We start from the raw sequence: 17652 nt of genomic DNA, 5'->3' as shown, positions 1-17652 counted from the left end.
GAAACGAAATAAGAGGGCGAAACGATATCTGCCGGATATCGCCGAACTAGCGATATCCGGCGATATCTCGCCGGATAATCAACACTGTTTGCCTCTTTCAGTCTTTCTCTTCTTTCTCTCCGTCAATCCGAGGGAGGTCTTCATCAGTGCTGTCTTTGGTGTTGGTGGTGGTAGTATGTCTTTTACCGGCACCCAGAGGCACCGCCGCAGCAGCAGGCCGCGGAAGGGGGGGGGGGAGGGGCTCAAGGGGAAGAATGGAGGCGACGAAGGGTGCCTACCTGAGCCTCGCCAAGCTTTATCATCCAGATGCAGATGCAGTGACTTCCGGCCACTGCTGGTGAGAGTTCGCCCTACCGTTCATGGTGAAGATGAAGATGAGAAGATGAAGATGAGATTCAATCTGATCCTATAAAAAGCAACCGTCATTCTCAATCATTTATGAAAGTATTAAACATTGGTAAATCATACCCTCCTTTTGGCTTTGGCCTCATGTCACATGGCTCTTCATGACCATGATTGTTTAAAAGTACAAAACAGAACTTCACGTAACTGAATCGTTTGACTATCGCTTTTCGTTTTCACATATTATTATTTTATGTAAAAAAAACCAAAACTCATACATATGTGATATGTTTTGAATTTTTAATTACTATTTGGGGTGAAATATCTCCGAAATCGCTCTTTCGCTCAGTTGAATTGAACGAACTATCGTTCCATGCTTAGAACCATGTCCAAGACCAAACGGATTGGTTCACGATCAAACTAGATACAAATGGCTGGTCTAAGGCTCTTTTTGGAATCAATTATCATTGTCAATTATGAGAAATTTTCATTATTTTAAATTGTTTGGCATCTATTCGAATTTTATTTTTATTTAAAATAATAGAAAAACCCCAAAATCCATAATGAACTTTTTGTCAATTATGGATTATGATGAGAATTTCATTATCTTCATTTGTGTAAGTTTACTTAAAGTTCTATAAGTAAGATGAGGGTAAAATAGTCAATACACATTCTTTTATAACAACCATACTTTTTCCTTCTTTTCTCACTTGTTTACTATCATTTTTAACAATTTTTTATCTTGACACCAAACTTATTTTCCATTTCATAATTTATTTTCGATAAAATTCACCAAACCATTTTTCATTCTTGACCAAAAATGAATTCTTGTACTTATTTATTTTAAATAGGCATAATAGAGAATGAGAATTGATACCAAAAAGAGCCTAAGAAACCAAACATGACCAACGATTTGGGCCTTCTTTTAAGTGTTGCCGTATAAAAAGCACCTTGCGAACCAGACTTGGCCAGCTAGATATCACCAGTCCTAAAGCCATAGAGGGTTCCTCCTTTGTCTGTTGTTCGAAAGTGGTCTGTTTGTTAAGCTTTCTGGAACGGAAAAACAAATCTAAAGAAGAAAGAAGAAGAAGGAAGAAGAAGGAAGAAGAAGAAAGAAGAAGAAAGAAGAAGAAGCTGAGAAGATGACGGAGGAATCAGAGAACTTGAAAGCTGGACTAGGTTCCAAAGCTGCAGAAGAAGAGAATGATGGGGTAGGTGGTGGTGCTGGTGGGGAAGAACCCGAGGAAGGAGAGATCGTGGGGGACGATTCTTCTTCGACGCCGGTGGCACCGCAAAGTCACCCTTTGGAGAATTCATGGACTTTCTGGTTCGACAATCCTTCATCCAAATCCAAGCAGACTTCCTGGGGTGCCTCAATTCGTCCCGTCCACACTTTTTCCACCGTTGAGGAGTTTTGGAGGTACCCTTCTTTCGTCTTCTCTCTCCCATATTGTTTTTATTTTCTTTGGTTAAGTCATTCGTAATACCAATCCTTTTTTATCCGGCCGACCCCAATATTATGGAAGAAAGGAAATTGTAGGTTCTTTGTGAGGAAGAAATGTTCGGTAATCATTTCATGATCAAGAAAAATCGCTAGAATTATTTTTCAAGAATTGATAGTAGGATTAGGAACTAATTTAAGACTCAGCTAGGTATCAAATCAATCAGTTATTTATTAATTTATTTATTTTCTATTTTTTCCTCCTCCTGAGCTTGCAGGTATGTTTTAGTATCCCCCCTCTCTTCTCTAGCTTTTATTGATTGAACCTAATTTTCTTAAGAAAATTGTATTTGCAACTGGGTTTCGAAATGATCTAGAGGTTCACAACTGGGTTGTGGATGATCTATAGGTCTTTTATATGGAATAATACATGAGCTGATGTGCTGCCTTTTTTTATATTGAATTTCATAAGTTGTTGATTTCCATCTTTGTCAAGATTTACAAGATCAGTAGAAAATTAATTGCTAAAAGTTGTAATGAAGCTCTATTTTGTCTGATTGATGTTCAAAGATTCAACCGTATCATAGTTTGTCAGTGGCCTTACAACTAATGCAAGTTCTTGATAGGATATTCAACACCTGTCTACTGTTGCTACGCTTAGCAGGACAGAAGTATTCGTGTATGTTATTACATCATTTTAGTGAATTCGGAGGGAAAGCCTTAGGTGGATGAATGATGAAGATGACCTGGTGGTAATTCGTATGTGGTCATAAGGGGGCTGCCCCTATGTGTGAGTGTGTTATTTTAACTGAGTTAAGAGTTGAGACAACAAAATTTTATTTCATATTTCAAATACATGTCCCCTTGCAGAACTACGAAGAATTTTCAAATGAAGGAGTATCCCCATACATTTGGTAGATTAATTCTGTTGACTGCTGTAGGATACTAGGATTAACCTGTTTAAGCATGGTGCACATGGTGCTTTGTTGTTTGATAAGATGAATCTTGATCTTTAAAGTTCTGCCCTGAAACAATTACCTGATCTTTTTCTGGTTGTTGTTGTTGTTGGAGAGGTGTGGGGGGAGTCAACATATATGTAGATTAGTTCTGTTGACTGCCGTAGAGGATTAACCTGTTTAAGCATGGTGCACATGGTGCTTCTTTGTTTGATAAGAAGAATCTCGATCTTTAAAGTTCTGCCCTGAAACAATTACCTGATCTTTTTTTCTTTAGTTGTTGTTGGAGAGGTGTGGGGGGAGTCAACACATATGAAGGGCACTCAGAAGCTCTCTTTTGACATTATTAAAAAAAGAAAAAAAAAGAAAAGAAAAAAGATGAGTTTCCTATTCTACTAAAAAGAGCTAGAGTTGTAGATACAACTTTTGAGAGTGCATTTGAACTAGATGTGGTAAATGGAAGTGCTAAACACAAGCTTAGCTACTCTGTCACAAAATGAAGAATCTCCAGAAGTCATGGCAACCCAGATTTGTTCATTATAAAATGCATATCAATTGATCTATGGACCAATTACGACAAGATGGCCAGTCCACATGGGTGTAGATCATTTATTTGTATTTGATCTGCATTATGTAGAGATTGAACACTTTGGGCTCCCAGTTTTTTCCTGCTGACTTTGCAATAGCTTCTTTGGTAACTTAATTTTCTGCACTGGCGAAGATTGCTGAAATATCTCACTTTCCAACAAACAATGTCTTTCTTCCAATTTTAGGTTTTCATTTTTATAGTCGTGACAAATTTATTTCATTTATTTTGCTTTCAGCCTTTACAATAATATTCATCATCCAAGCAAGTTCGGTGTGGGAGCAGACTTTTACTGTTTCAAGCACAAGATAGAGCCAAAATGGGAGGACCCTATTTGTGCTAATGGTGGGAGATGGACAATAACCTTTCCTAGAGGGAAGTCTGATACGTCATGGTTGTACACAGTATACTTCTGCTTTTAGTAAAGTTCTTGTTTTTTTTCCTTCTTTTTTCTGTTATGGGTGGCTTCAGACATTCCATATGGACTTGTACTTCCTTTCTGATTCGTTTTTTGATAGGAGTTGCTTCTTATTAGAGGGGGTGGGTGGGTGGTGGAATCTGATTGTCACATGATCTCTATATAATTTATTATTTTCTACGCCAAATTTTCTAGTTGCTGGCAATGATTGGTGAGCAGTTTGACCATGGTGATGAAATCTGTGGAGCTGTTGTTAATGTCCGAGGGAAGCATGACAAGATCTATTTATGGACTAAGAATGCTTCACATGAAGCTGCTCAGGTAAGTTAATTACTTTTTAGTGGTATTGGATTCATAGATGCTCTATCAAATATTTTTTAGTTTCTCTATCTTATCTTTTGGATTAATATGATATAGTTTTAGTTGAATGATAACAGAAAACACCTTTCTTAGTTGGTAGCATTTTTGAATTGGATGGTGTCTATAGATACAATCAATAGTTTTTTATTGGGTGGGATGATAACATTTATAGTGTTGATGAAATTTACAAGCTGCCTGGCGCCTGCACAATTTCACACCTTATCATTTTGCAATAAAATTAATCAAACATTTGAGCATATCCATATTATAAAAGGCTCTTCACCAATTTAACTGGTCAAATTCAAACAAAAAAATGATGCAGGAGCAATTTCTTGAGTTGGCTGATTTGTTGAGGGGCCAACCTGAACCAGGCCTCTCTCCTCCTCCTTCTCCTCTGCCCTGTCCTTCTATATCTTCCTTCAATCCCATGCCCACCTTGGCGCTGCATGCTAGCATATCACATATAGGTGGTGTGCCTGTCTCTCTCCCTTATTTTATTAATTTCCTAGTTTGTCTAGTTTCTAATTAGATTTTGTTTCTTTTAAATGAGCTTGTAATGCAATTCAACTTTTTTCCTAGAGTCCAACTAGTGGTTTCAACTGAGATATCTTGGTTTCCAAGTTGGACACAATATGACCATGTACTCCAATTTCAACCAAACCAGTTTCTGTAGTTTCAGCAGTTTTGAGCAGCATTCAGATGTTGAGTTTTACCCAAAAATACCTGTTTTGGACCTGGTTTCTACCAAATTTCAATTTCTAACTAGTCAAGATTGGTCAGCACTGGATTTTTTTTAATCCTTAGGATGTCTTTAGTGTTGTCTGATCCTTATGAAATTGATTCTCTTTTGGGCAATCTAGCTGCTTTCTGTTTGGTTTATGATTGGTATGGTTCATTTCTAGCTTTTGTGTGTTTGGGTTATGTTTTACAGAATATTTACTGTTAATTTAGGTTGTGATATGAGATGCATGGTTTTGAAGATGGTTTCCCCCCTAGCATATGCAACCTGGAATTTACATATAATATAATGTTATTTCTTTGCTGAGGTTGAACCCAGGGTACCATAATATGTTGCAAACACCAGAAACCTAAGCCCAGTTCTCCCTGAGCTACCCATGACCCAGCTAGTTGTGGGCTTTGAGCATTTTGATTTTGAGTTTGGCTCTGGCTGGGATGGGGAGTATAACATCTGAGGGATGTTGAGGTTGGTTCAACTATACTGCCAGCTTGCTTAACTCGTGTGATATCCACTCTGCGCTGACCCGTAGCAGTCTGATTTATTGTCCTTTGGACTAGTGCTTGACTACAAGTGTTTTACCCAGTTAGTATAAAATGTAGCTTTTAAGTGTCCTCTAGGACTTTCCTGTCTTTGGAATGTTGTTTCCATCACTAACATAGCATTTGTTGATATGCTGCATCAAGAGTTATTCCCTTGACATTGCGCTATCATAATATCCTGTCAGTCTGAGGCCTTTCCAAGGTGTGTGAACAAGAACATTGAAAATCCCCGGTGGATAAAGTTTTGGTGTCATGCAATGGATATGCGGGTGCTAGACTAGATTTTATTGGCTACTTCATAATTAAAGATCATTTGGACTAGTCATAATTTCCCCCCTTGATTATCACTTATCAGGTTGCCATTGTATATGTACTTGTTCATTGAATGTTTTGACCAGAGTGATGATAGTATGATAACTCGAGTACATGCTTCAATTTTTTGGATGTTTGTATTTGATGATGCACTTCTATTTCGGTTTTCTACACTGCAGCCAACCCCATTTAGTTGGGACAAGGTTTATTGTTGCTGTTGTTGTACACTGCTGCTGCATCAGTATATTTCTCTGTGTTTCTGCTGCCCTTCTAGGGAAATGCTCAATTACTTTTTCCTGCAGCAAGTACTTTATTTATTTACAAAAAGTCTGGAGAGTCATTTTCCTTTATTTAAACATCATTTGATTGGGAAATAATTTGCGTAGTGTTTTTTATGGCTAACAAGTCGGCGCTTAAGGTCATTGTTACCCTGACTGATTCAATATTGCTTGTGGCTTGTCTGTAATGATTGCATTATTCTGATCTTATGGCCTGCCTTTTTATTTGCAGATTAGCATTGGGAAGCAGTGGAAGGAGTTTCTTGATTACAATGACAATATAGGCTTCATCTGTCATGTAAGATCCCACAATTTTAATGTGTTGACACATGCATTTCTGTTGCACTGAAAATTGAATGGGTAATGATTTGTTGAATGCCTAATTTCAGGATGACGCGAAGAAGCATGACAGGATGGCAAAAAGTCGCTTTACTGTATGAGTAGAAGCCATTCTACTCTGAGGACCAAGCAAATACAGAAAGTTAGCTAATCAGCCTATACTTTGTAGATTTGTCTTTTAGGGCTTTGCTTGCATTTTCTCTGGTATAAGCGAATTTGCAATTAAGAACTCTCTTTTTCTTTTTAGTTTTTGGTTCTGGAACTAATTTCATTGGCAGTAGGTAGGAATTCCTCTGTTCTAGTGACAATGAGTTTGCACCAATATTTTGTATATAGGTTTGAAGTGTCATGTCATTACTCCTTCCCTCTCCCCACCCCACCTTACCCCCTCCCAAAATAAGGAAGAAGAGGAGGTGCTAACAATAAATGTGAAGATGAGATTTCCTACCTGATAGATAGGGCCATAGGGGCCCCTAACCAGGGCTGTATTCCCATTCGGTGTGCTGTAGAGGTGGGCCTGGAATTGGCTGGTTTAACTCTCGACAGCTGCTTCCATGCTGCGAGATATACAAGCATCAGTCAAGTGAACTGCTAGTCCAAGCATTAGTCTCGTCAATGTAGCCCCATTGGAGACTTAGTATAATTCATAGAAGTCGGTAGCAATCTCATGCCTAAGTCAAAGAGAACACAACTCCCTAGTGCTTGAAACAAATGAGAAAAAGAGATTCGAACCTAGGGTAAGGGACTATTAAATTGCATGAGAGTGACCTTGGGATCACTTGGTCTCCAGTACAATAGTTCGATGAGAATATGGTATATATAAGTATATAACCCCTTTGCATACTTTGTTGTTGCAACAATTTGGAAAGTGGAAGATGAAGAGGAAGGAGAAACAGAAGGGAGGATAACGAAACATGATTTTGGTTTGAAAATTGTTGATGAGAATATGATCCTTAACATCTTTAATAAACCAAGAGCCAATACTTTCTCATAATATGGCATGGTATCATACATTTTAATTGAGCCCTCCTAGAAAAGAAAAAAGAAAAAAGATCAACTACAGTGATATAGAAGACCTTGTCTCGACTGATCTTTGAGTTTTTTTACTGGAGGTCTGTACTTTCGTTATGTCATCCCGTCACAAATTAGGAAGGGGATTTAGGTCTAAATTATGATAAGGAAAATCAGAAGTGAGTTCCCTTCCTAAGATAAATGAAAAAAAAAAAAAAATACTAAAAAGCATAAACCTCTACTTTTCATGATAGAAGACCTAGACCTCATCTTAAAAGGGGAGTGCTTATATATATGGGAGTAGCTCCGGTTCTCAAAATTTTTGACATCTTCTTTGTGAGGTGTTGGTGGGTTTTGCCCTTAAGTCCTTTGAGAAAATTAAAAAAACCAAGAATATTTTTTCTTTTCATTTCTTTCATACAATCAAGCCCTTAATTCCCTGCAAAATCTAAAACCCTCATTGCTGCTGAGCCGTCTTTGCTGAAAATTGGTTAACTGAGGGAGAGGTACCACTGAGAAGAGGTCATTCATGGCGAATAGGCAATGCCTCAGTACTATCGCTCGCCATTGCCAATCTCTGTTATCCCCCAACGCTTCCCTTCAAAGCCTCAGGACTTTACCTCATCTCCCCACACTTGTAGCAGCGGAACCTCTTTCGGTTGGTCCAACTTCCCACTTCCATGACATCCGTGACTTTGGTTCCACTTTTGTGACTCAGTCCAGATTTCTTCGGCATTTTTCAATCGGAAGGAGAGGTTCTGATGAGTGATGACAACGATGTAGATGATGATGGGGGTGAAGTGGATGAGGATGAAGATGAGGACGAGGATGAAGAAGAAATGGGAGAATTTAGTGATGGAGATAATGAGCAGGAGGGAAATGTCCCGGTGTCAAATTGCGCTGAGTAGATCCTACTCATTGGAAGAGAAGGAGGTGGAAGCCGCCGCTATTGGGTACAAGGTGATTGGCCCTCTCGTTTTCGATCCTCTAGATCTCGACCCTTTAAGCTGCGGGAGGAGGCTTTTGCTGTTATTCAGGTTTGCTCTATGTTTCATCTGCTGGCTAATTTTAAATATGGCGAAACATGCTAAAAATTTGGTTTGGTTTTTCTTCCCTCTGCCTGTAGATTGGTTCTCACCAGTTTAAAGTGAGTGATGGGGATACTATTTATACCGAGAGGTTGAAATTCTGCGAGGTCAATGACAAGGTATGTAGCACTATTATTTATTCTGAATGGGTATTTGGCATTTACAGTGTGTCTATACGATTGTAGCTGTCATTTTTTTTGGGGGTGCGGGGGGTTTAAGATTGTACCTGTCATTTCAATTCTGAAATTGTTCTCACTCTCATGGTTCAGGCACATATTAGGCTTCAACGTCTTGTACGGTTTACCTTGTCAAGGGATGTCCACTAAAATCAATGAAAAAACAAAAAAACTTATTGCAATATTACCTGTATAAAAGGCTTACCTTGATGCCAAAAAAGGACCTTTGCCTGGTGCAAGTCCTGCCATGTAGTGAGCCTGGTGGAGCTTGAGTTGGTCCTATCCTTGGACAATATTTGCATATGGCCCCCCTTCAAATAAAACCAGGTCTTCATGCTACCAGACGAACACTCAAATCGAATTACTTTCCATACTTTTTATTTTATTTTATAGAATGGTCTCTAGTGTGGTTAATCTGATGGATGTCGCTATATTCTTTTCCATTGCATAATAAGAATCACTGCATCAATCTCTTGGAAGGGAAGGAATGAGAAGTGTGGTTATGCCCTATTTGATTCTCATACTTCTACTTTTTGGGGGATCCTGATTTACTTAAATTTTACTTTAGGTTACTGTCTCAGTTTGTGCTTTTGGTGCGGTTGTTGCATTATACAACCTTCCAATGCCACATTCTGATGTTGCTCCTTTAAGTTGATGCTTTGAATAATTGGTCAGGAAAAGCCTTCATCGGTTGAACTTTGTCATTATTTTCTTTCCACATATTCCACATCCCTATGCATTAGAAGTTGCAGCTTTACTTGCCACATTATCTGAAATTTTTGTGTATCAGTAAATAGTCAGTAGTGAAGTAAATACTGTACTGACGATTTGCTGTTGCATGAAAGAATCACTTTAGAATCATTTGACTTGCTTTTGTTAATGATTTAAACCAAATTAGTGATCACAAAGGGACGGGCCTTGGCGCAATGATTGGTGGAGCACAATTGTAGCCTGAGGTCAAGGCATCAAAAGCCTCTCAGCAAAAATTGTTGGGTCAATGCTGTGTAGGAAAATTGCCCCCCAGGACTCTGCTTGTGTGGAAGCCTTTAGCACTGGCTTTGCCCTTTATATTTTTAGTGGGCTGCCTAAACATTCGCCAATGCTGTCAAGTTTTATTTATCATCAAAGTTGTTATCAATGATAAGTATGTTTTATGCAAAATCAATCTATATCTATTAGGTGCATTAACTCTCCTCAAAAGAGAGCTGAGCATATTCAACATTTCTCTATCATAAGATAATAGTGGATTGGCAACTACATATAACACCACTTTTTGTTAATGTTTTATTAAGAGATCCCAGATCATCCTTTGGCAAATTTAAATCCCCAGCACTACAGAACTTGTTTAGTAACTTAGCTATGCTGGCTATAACGGACAGCACTAACTGTACCCAATATAGACTTCTATCTTAATATAAAGCTTTTATTTACTATAAAAAAAAAAAGGTGGATTGCAGAAATTTCATCTTATAATTGGAAATGGAAAGTGGTGCTGATCATTCAACATTTTCTGTTGGATATTTGGGAATATACCATCATTCTTTGTGACGTGTTAATTATAATTGTTCTTGGGATATGAACGTCAGCCTAATTTCACCCTGTGGGATAGCTGGTAGGGTTCAAAATGTGCTTGTAGATTTAGTTAGTTATTTTCATGGGGTCCTGATGCGGTTACTGGTTACTTGGTCCACTATGATTAAATAAGCATTATCCCAGTCAATTGGTAGTCATAATTTCTTCAGGAGTTTCTTTCAAATTCTACTGTACTTACAGAATTTGGTTAGGAGACTTCCTCTTTCCTCCCCTTGCTTCCTGTTATACCTATAATTAAATCTGTCAACTCTACTGCTAAGAGCTGCAAGTGTGGAAGGGTTGTGGTTCCTTTTCCTCTGTTCCCCTTCATGATGCAGGTCTTATACACTCTGATCTCCTTTGATTTTCTCTTCCTTCTCCCCTTCTTGTCTTTTCAGCTTCCACCTTCTTGTTGACATATCTGTGTTCTGGTGGTACTTTGCTTGGTAAGAAAGAACTTGATCTCTCTCAAGAAAGTACCATCAGTTATGGTAAATGATACTGCTGTGGTTGATCCGTTAACTAACAATCTACTTAGTTACTAGTGTTCCCTTGCTAAGTGATACTGCTGTGGTTGACACCACCTCCCCTAGGTTGGTTGATGATTAGTAGGCCACAATCACATATTTAGAAAAGAGAGTGGGGTCTGTGGCATTGCAGCTTGAACAAATCCTGTATTCCGGTCATAGTATACAAGATCTTGACCAAATGGATCTTTGAAGGGTCAGCCTAGATATACTTGACAAGGGAGGGTCTCAAATGTTAAACGGCAGTAGGCCCTGTAGGTATACTAGAAACACAGCTTCTTCTTTTTTTTGGGTAAGGGTACTAGGCACAGCTTAAATCTCATATAATATGCAGCCTTCAAACTGGATGGTGAGGGCAACAATTTAATTTCCTAGATACAAGGACAATTTTGGTTTCAGGCTCAGAGTAGGAAGGTAGAGGAGAGAGCAAACAAGCAGTCAGTGTACATGGAGGTGGAAAAACTGAGGGAGAGGCTAGGTTTGGTGTTATCTTGAGAAGTAAGTTTCCTGTCTTGATTCTGAAGCCTTGCATAATGGAGTAAACAAAGTGGGTTTCCCTGTCATTAATCGGTTTGCAATCCATGTTCCATATCTAATGTTGCATGTCCTTCCTGAGAACAGAGATCAGGCTTTCTGATCTATAAAATTTTGAACCTTCAAGAAAATTAGGATATATGCCACAGGTGGCAGATGAAACTAGAGTGATCTTGGAAGACAGATTTCTCTTGGTCTTCGGAAGATAAAGAAGCAAGAGCCAACTGCATGCAAGAGTGAACCCTAACTGTTTTGGATATGTTGGGCACAAAGTTGATGCACTTCAGATGCCAAAATTTTGAAGCTCAGGATACCTTCAGTGCACCTCACCCGTACCCTAATACCTTAGTGAACACCGAATAGTGGTTCCATTGGGTCAGAAGGTGCAGTTCTGGCTTTGGGCTCCTGACAACTGTTTCGTTGTTACTGAGTTTGTTTCATTTGAACTCTTTCTTGATTGGTTCTGCATCCATATCTTGTTCTTTCTTGGATCCTTGCTTGCTTCTTCATCTCCCCACTCCTTAAACTTGCAAAAGAGTCTGATATTTTGGGATGCATCAGTAATCATAGCTGTCAAGGCACTAGGCATTCAGCTCTTAAGCATCTCCTGAGCAATCCCCTAAGTGGTATGAATTGCATTTAAATATTATTTAGTAATTACTTATAGTTTAATAGGTTCACAACTTCCAACATGATGGCATTTAAAACATAATTATGAAATATAAGGGAAAGAAGGCTGTGAAAGACTTTAATCACTGATATCACAGATTTATATTCACAACTTGATGACATAAAAACAGAATTAAAATGTTATGGGGAAAAAAAGGCTGTTAACAACTTGAATCCTAGATTTACAATTCATGACATGATGACATAAAACGATGGGGCTAGGGGAAAGGAGAAATCGGAAAAAAAGGGTGGGTGTATGTGGAAGACGATAGGGCGGGGGAAAAAGGATCGGAAGAGAAAAACATTTACTCAAGAGTATGTAGAAATCAGTTTCCTAAAAAGATTAGGAGAAAAATAAGTTAGTTCCTTTGGTTTAAGGCATACCAAGGTGTCCCCTAGGATGCTAAAGTGATGATTCATTAGCCAAAGCAGATGGTTTTTGGCTTTGAAAAAGACATACAATTGCTTTTGACCTTGAACAAATTGCCTTTTTGCTTTGACCAATATGACCATAATGCAATTGCTAATTGCTGCAAAAGGGTTTATTGCCTGAAACATCTCTATGCTCTTCTTATATGGCATAGAAGAAGTGTCGCTCACATGAAAAGCTTATAATTTCCAAATTTCCATGAAGCAGGACCTAGCTATAACTAGTTTAACTTGTCAATGCATTGATTAACCCTTCACTTTTTTCATTATAGTTAGAATGTCAATGATAACAAATATAACTAGCATTTGTGTATTGGTATATCGTTATCTTCATCTTACAGCTGATTTTTTTTCTTCTTCCCTGGATGAATTAATAATTTCATTGCCGAAACACCGAAGGGGAAAGAAACAATGTCACATTGGAAGAGGTGGGTGGGGGAGGGAGCAAGTCTTCAAGGGGAAGGCACCTAAGTAGAACCTAAACCCCAGATATGAACAATAAGCTTGTTCCTTGGGGTGTCTGCAACAGGGGGATGGGGGAGTAACTGTAATCTGGAAACATCAAGAAAGATGGCTTTCCAAATCATGTCCATGGATTTATTACGGTTGATATTACCTTGTTGTATATTGGCCTAGCTATGGTTGATTCATCTGCACACTTGCGGATTTTAAAACTGAGTAGCCAACATTTGGTTTTAACATTTCTTATACATTTGTTGCTTTATTTTCTAGCTTGTGCCATGATCCTTTCCCTTCTATATGTTTGTGCACACTGCCATGCTTTCCTGACTTTTCCGGTTGCAGTTGATTCTGGACAGGGTTCTTATGCTTGGATCACGGACCCAAACAATCATAGGCAGGCCTATGTTGCCAGAGGCAGCTGTTCATGCAGTTGTTTGAAGAGCATGTAAGAAGCATGGATTTGTTTCCTTTTGTGGAGATTGCTTGCAATCCTTGTCCATTATAATTTTTGTAAAAAGAGCATGCGCTCATGAAAGCTATCAAAAGTTAATCAAGCTTCATAAAATAATTGAATGCACTGCAAAGTAATTAGTTAATTAACATTAAATGCTCCCATTTGGTAGAGAGTTATTTTAGGCAATGCAATATGATTTCCACGAGTTAGGGAAGATGGCAGCTTATCGGTTTGGTGAAAGTTTGGGAACGTACCACTGTCCTGGTCCCCCGCGGGAAAAAAAGGAGAAAAGTGAAAAGGAAAGAGAAGACCAAAAGATGGGGGTATTGGGGTGGAAATTTTGATTTACACTTCAATTAATTAGAAACAATTAAATTTGTTCCATCTGCATCTCAAATTATATAATGGAATGTGACAAAGGTGCTGCAATCTAGGTTGCCTGTTTAACTGGATATTCCTTATGGCTAGGGTCTGTTCACTCATCTGTGATCTACTTGCCCTCGTAAGGAAAAGAATTTGATTTTTTATGTCTGACCTGCAGGTTGGGAAATCAGCCTCTATGGCTCTATGTTCCTTTGTTTTCATCTTCTTTTCATGAGTTCATAACGAGTCTAACTTACTGAGGTTTGTCGCTTTCCCTGCCCTTTAATTAGATCTGTCTAGTGCATGGAATTGCATGAGCCATGCCATTTTTCTGAAGATCCATTTTGATCTGTAAACCATCTGTTTTTCAGGCATTGGATGCCAAGGTAATTATATTTAAGAAAAAGAGAAGAAAGAATTATTGTCAGACCAAGGGGCATCGCCAAGTAAGTCAAAGATCTACCCATTAGCTTGTGAATTTTCTTGCCATTTGGTTAGATTCTTGTTTTCATGAAGCTTACGAGTTCCCTTCCAGGAATTGACGAGGCTTAGAATTACTGACATTGAGGGAATTCAGAAACCACAAAAGGCAAAAGTTGAGAAACCAGAGAAGGCTGTACTTGAGAAGCCAGAAAAGGAAGCAGTTGCGGCATAAGTGAAACCCTACATCTCTGATTAGCAAGATTCCATTTGCTTTTCTTGTTGTGGAGTTCTCCATTTAAGTGTTCAGCAGCAACCCCTGCCTTCTTAAAAGTTGCATGAAGTGGACAAAAGGGCAGGCAAAGGATCTACCATTAAACTGGTATCTCAGGAAGATTGTTGCTGGAGGAACTATAAACCAAAGCGGACTGTATTCTATTTTCTCTCAATATATGCTTAAACATTGTTTGCTGTGAAAAGGAAATTTAGTGTGACTAAAAGATCAATGGACGATGAGAAACTTTTTCTATTGATCATCTGAAGCAATTTTTTGATCTGTTTCCTGGATTATTCATTTGGTCCCAGATGCTGTATTGGGTTTCTCTTGTTGCAGGGTTTTGTACACTCTTTTTGAGTGCCAACAGGTTCTAGAACTATAAATTTTTATTGCATTAATTATGCTATGCTGTCACAGTAAGGCTTCATTCTTAGTGCAGTAGTTGCGTATCAGAGTTTTCTCCCAATTTTTTTTAACTAGCCTCCATGGGTTACTGATGGGAAGAGGACGAAGGTGAAGGTAATGCTGGTTGAATCGTCATCTCTGTTTTTATGGGATGTTAGTAAATGGTGGTGGTCCAACGGTTCAGCCGCTTAGTGATTAACTTGTACATTGTACGGTGATAGAAGTTCATCGTCCATGTCAAGATAACACCTGATAAAGATGGGTGAGAAATGTTTTTGTCATTTCATTTTAAGTAGGTATATCATATCCCATACATGTTTTATCAATACATGATGACAGATCTAATACCATGGACGCTCTAAATCATAAAATCTTCTCCTTTCTTTTTAGAACTTTTTGATGCAATACCTCTAAAGAAGAGAGACAATAAGTGGAGTGGATCTTAAGAGTTGAAGCCTTGAAGGAGTACGCATTGGGTGGCCAAGGACAAGACCTGCATGTCCACTGGAGATGAAAACTCTCCCATGCCAAGTCCTCTAGCCCACTTTAATGCCTTGGTCTTTTCGTAAGAACTCATACTCATTGTTCGTTTACTTATATAAAAAGTAAATTAAAACCATTCGAAAAGGACATATAGGGTATTCAAAATATTTGATCAACTTCAGAATAAAGAACAAATTCTGCCTATTATGTATGTTAACACACTTTTCTTCGTAAATTATCTCTTCGAATCTTATTTAACGATGCAATCTACATTTCAATTCAGTCATATTATGGAGAATGTGACGACCATTCTACAACCATGAACATAAGAGAACAAAACGAAAACACTACTTGAGAAACACAAGCTTTCACTGCAGAAGTAGTTGATTCAATTCAAACCCATTTGGCATTTGTGATCCGAATCTCCAACAGAGTTTTTTTTGGCATTGTTCAGATTTAGTAGGTGCGGATTTAATTGCATCTCCTGAACAGAAGCTGGTAGGGAATGAGAGTCATGAGCTCTTTCACTAGTATTTCTTGACCCCAAGTATGACATCTAAATCCAATGGCTTGGAGTAATCATATTTTCAAGATGGGACTTTTCTGACACTGGAATAGGAAAGAGTGAGAAATCTGGGTACAAAGCATCATTCAGTGGTTCTCACGGAAATGGTTGTTTCGATCCGGGATAATAATCATCATCAAGGATTTTTGGCAACTCCATCCACCTAACTGAGTAGGACAATCAATTGTATAGATTAGACATGAAAGAGAAAAGTATTTCGTCTACCTTGTCATGTCCATATCTATATCCAACCACCCATTGGAGAGAGATTTTCTTCCACAGGAAGTCTATCAAAAGCGCCAACAAGGGAGAATTCTACCAAACAGAGATTTTCGTTCAAGTGATGAATCACACACCTCGTTCAGAACAGTCCTGTTTACTTATAAATCTTAGCAGAATTCTACCAAAAAGAGATTAGCGGAATTCATGAAAACATTTAATACCTATTGAAAGGTAACTGCACAAGAAGAGCAATTCTCGTATGGTTGACCTCATAGACAGACCTCTAAGGATAGTAATGAATGTCAAATATAAATGTGAACGATTTACCCAAAAATAGAAAGATTTAAGTGGAGAAAATAACAAAGAAAATGCAGCACTGCATCCAAGATGTAAAGAATTTCAAATAGCTGAATTCATTTTAACAATTCAAATATAGTACAAAATTTTATCTACTAAACGGACCAATGGCTTCATTCCCTATTTCAAGCTTGGTGAATTACCGATTCATATATCCCGAACAGTAGTGAAAGGGATAGAAATTTCTTTCATCTATGATGTTGGAACGTGTGATCCTTGAAGAAAGTGCCACCATCATCTCTGAACCTAGCAATGAGAAAAGGAAGACGGTTAAGTGTAGGAGAAAAGCTTTAGATTCAGATCGTAGACAAGAGATGCACCAAAATTGAAAAAGATTTACAAGAAAAATGTAATGACAGATGAGCAAACACCATCCATAGTGCAAACGATTTAAAACCACATGAACATCATGGGAGAAGAGGCTTGGGACACTGCCAGGGTGAGCAGCATGTGTACTCCTCTTTCCTCCCCCTTAAAAGCTGGTGGCATGTCCAACCCTCTCCATAATGTGATACCAAAACATCCCTCAATATTTCTTCAAAGCAGAGACAAGGAAGCATACATATTTCTCAAATGCAATTCAAGCACTAAACAGAACATTGGGAAAGTCATGGTTAGATGCACCGGACAAAGAGTATGATTCACATCTGTATTCATCGTACTCTTTGTACAAGTATGTTGCTTTAATGATCATATCAAGCATACGCTAAATAATGTTTAGATTGTGGTTCAGCAGAAAAAATTATTACATAATAGCACATTCGTTCCAGCGGGTCACTTTGGGGGTTGTTTGAAGAACAATAACCTGCATAATCTAACCAAAATAATTATAGACATTCACAGTCCATTTGCAGAAGAATATGTGCGTGTTTTGTTCAATCTGGGGATAAATAATTTGTAGAAATTTCTTGCATAAACTTTACTCTGATTTTATGGTTTCAGTAATGAGCTGAGACTGGTAACCTTCCACATAATTATATACTGCTTTGTATGGAATTCCTGATCACACTGAAAGGGATTAAATGTAGGAGGAGCAGTGTGCTGTATCGATAAATTCAATGACGTAACCATATTCAGTTTCTTGGTCAAAAGTATCTACTTTGAGGAGTAGCCTAAGGCAGTCTGGAAATTACTAGGAGAGGAGCAGAGCTACAATGTCTAAGGACCATGTCAGCAGTTGCTTTTCTGGCATTAGGTCAATCAGTATATTAATATCATATTGCACTGATATGCCTTATATATTCCATATAAGCTCAACAATACAAAATTATCATTTCCAGATAAATTTACTCATAAACCACACTGAGACCTTAGCAAGCCCCATCCCC

At 38.2% G+C, this 17652-nt stretch overlaps 1 protein-coding gene and 1 pseudogene across 2 annotated transcripts; both read left to right on the top strand.

Annotated features, from left to right (window-relative positions):
- Positions 1-681: 681 nt before the first annotated feature.
- On the top strand, positions 682-7031 carry LOC149026112 (eukaryotic translation initiation factor 4E-1-like). Its single transcript, XM_089146355.1, has 6 exons — positions 682-786; positions 1235-1762; positions 3564-3729; positions 3939-4064; positions 6204-6269; positions 6361-7031. Exons 2-6 carry the CDS (start codon positions 1485-1487, stop codon positions 6409-6411), a joined length of 687 nt encoding a protein of 228 aa, XP_089002481.1. The 5' UTR covers positions 682-786; positions 1235-1484; the 3' UTR covers positions 6412-7031.
- A 99-nt stretch (positions 7032-7130) lies between these two features.
- Positions 7131-15319, top strand: LOC149026111 (uncharacterized; annotated as a pseudogene). The gene is made up of 5 exons (XR_016171817.1): positions 7131-8358; positions 8448-8528; positions 13121-13223; positions 13967-14041; positions 14131-15319. The product of XR_016171817.1 is annotated as an uncharacterized LOC149026111 (transcript).
- The last annotated feature ends 2333 nt before the right edge of the window (positions 15320-17652 follow it).

The sequence above is a fragment of the Hakea prostrata genome, chromosome 2 (genome assembly GCF_041222555.1).
Source record: "Hakea prostrata isolate BN-2017 chromosome 2, UWA_Hpros_2, whole genome shotgun sequence".
Taxonomy (NCBI): domain Eukaryota; kingdom Viridiplantae; phylum Streptophyta; class Magnoliopsida; order Proteales; family Proteaceae; genus Hakea; species Hakea prostrata.
This window is presented reverse-complemented; position numbering and strand designations above follow the sequence as displayed.

Excerpts from the sequence above, each read along its gene's own strand:
- LOC149026112 (XM_089146355.1), top strand. The coding sequence starts at position 1,485 with ATGACGGAGGAATCAGAGAACTTGAAAGCTGGACTAGGTTCCAAAGCT. Across the intron at positions 1,763-3,563 it reads ACCGTTGAGGAGTTTTGGAG|CCTTTACAATAATATTCATC; the intron begins GTACCCTTCTTT and ends TTTTGCTTTCAG. Across the intron at positions 3,730-3,938 it reads ATACGTCATGGTTGTACACA|TTGCTGGCAATGATTGGTGA; the intron begins GTATACTTCTGC and ends CAAATTTTCTAG.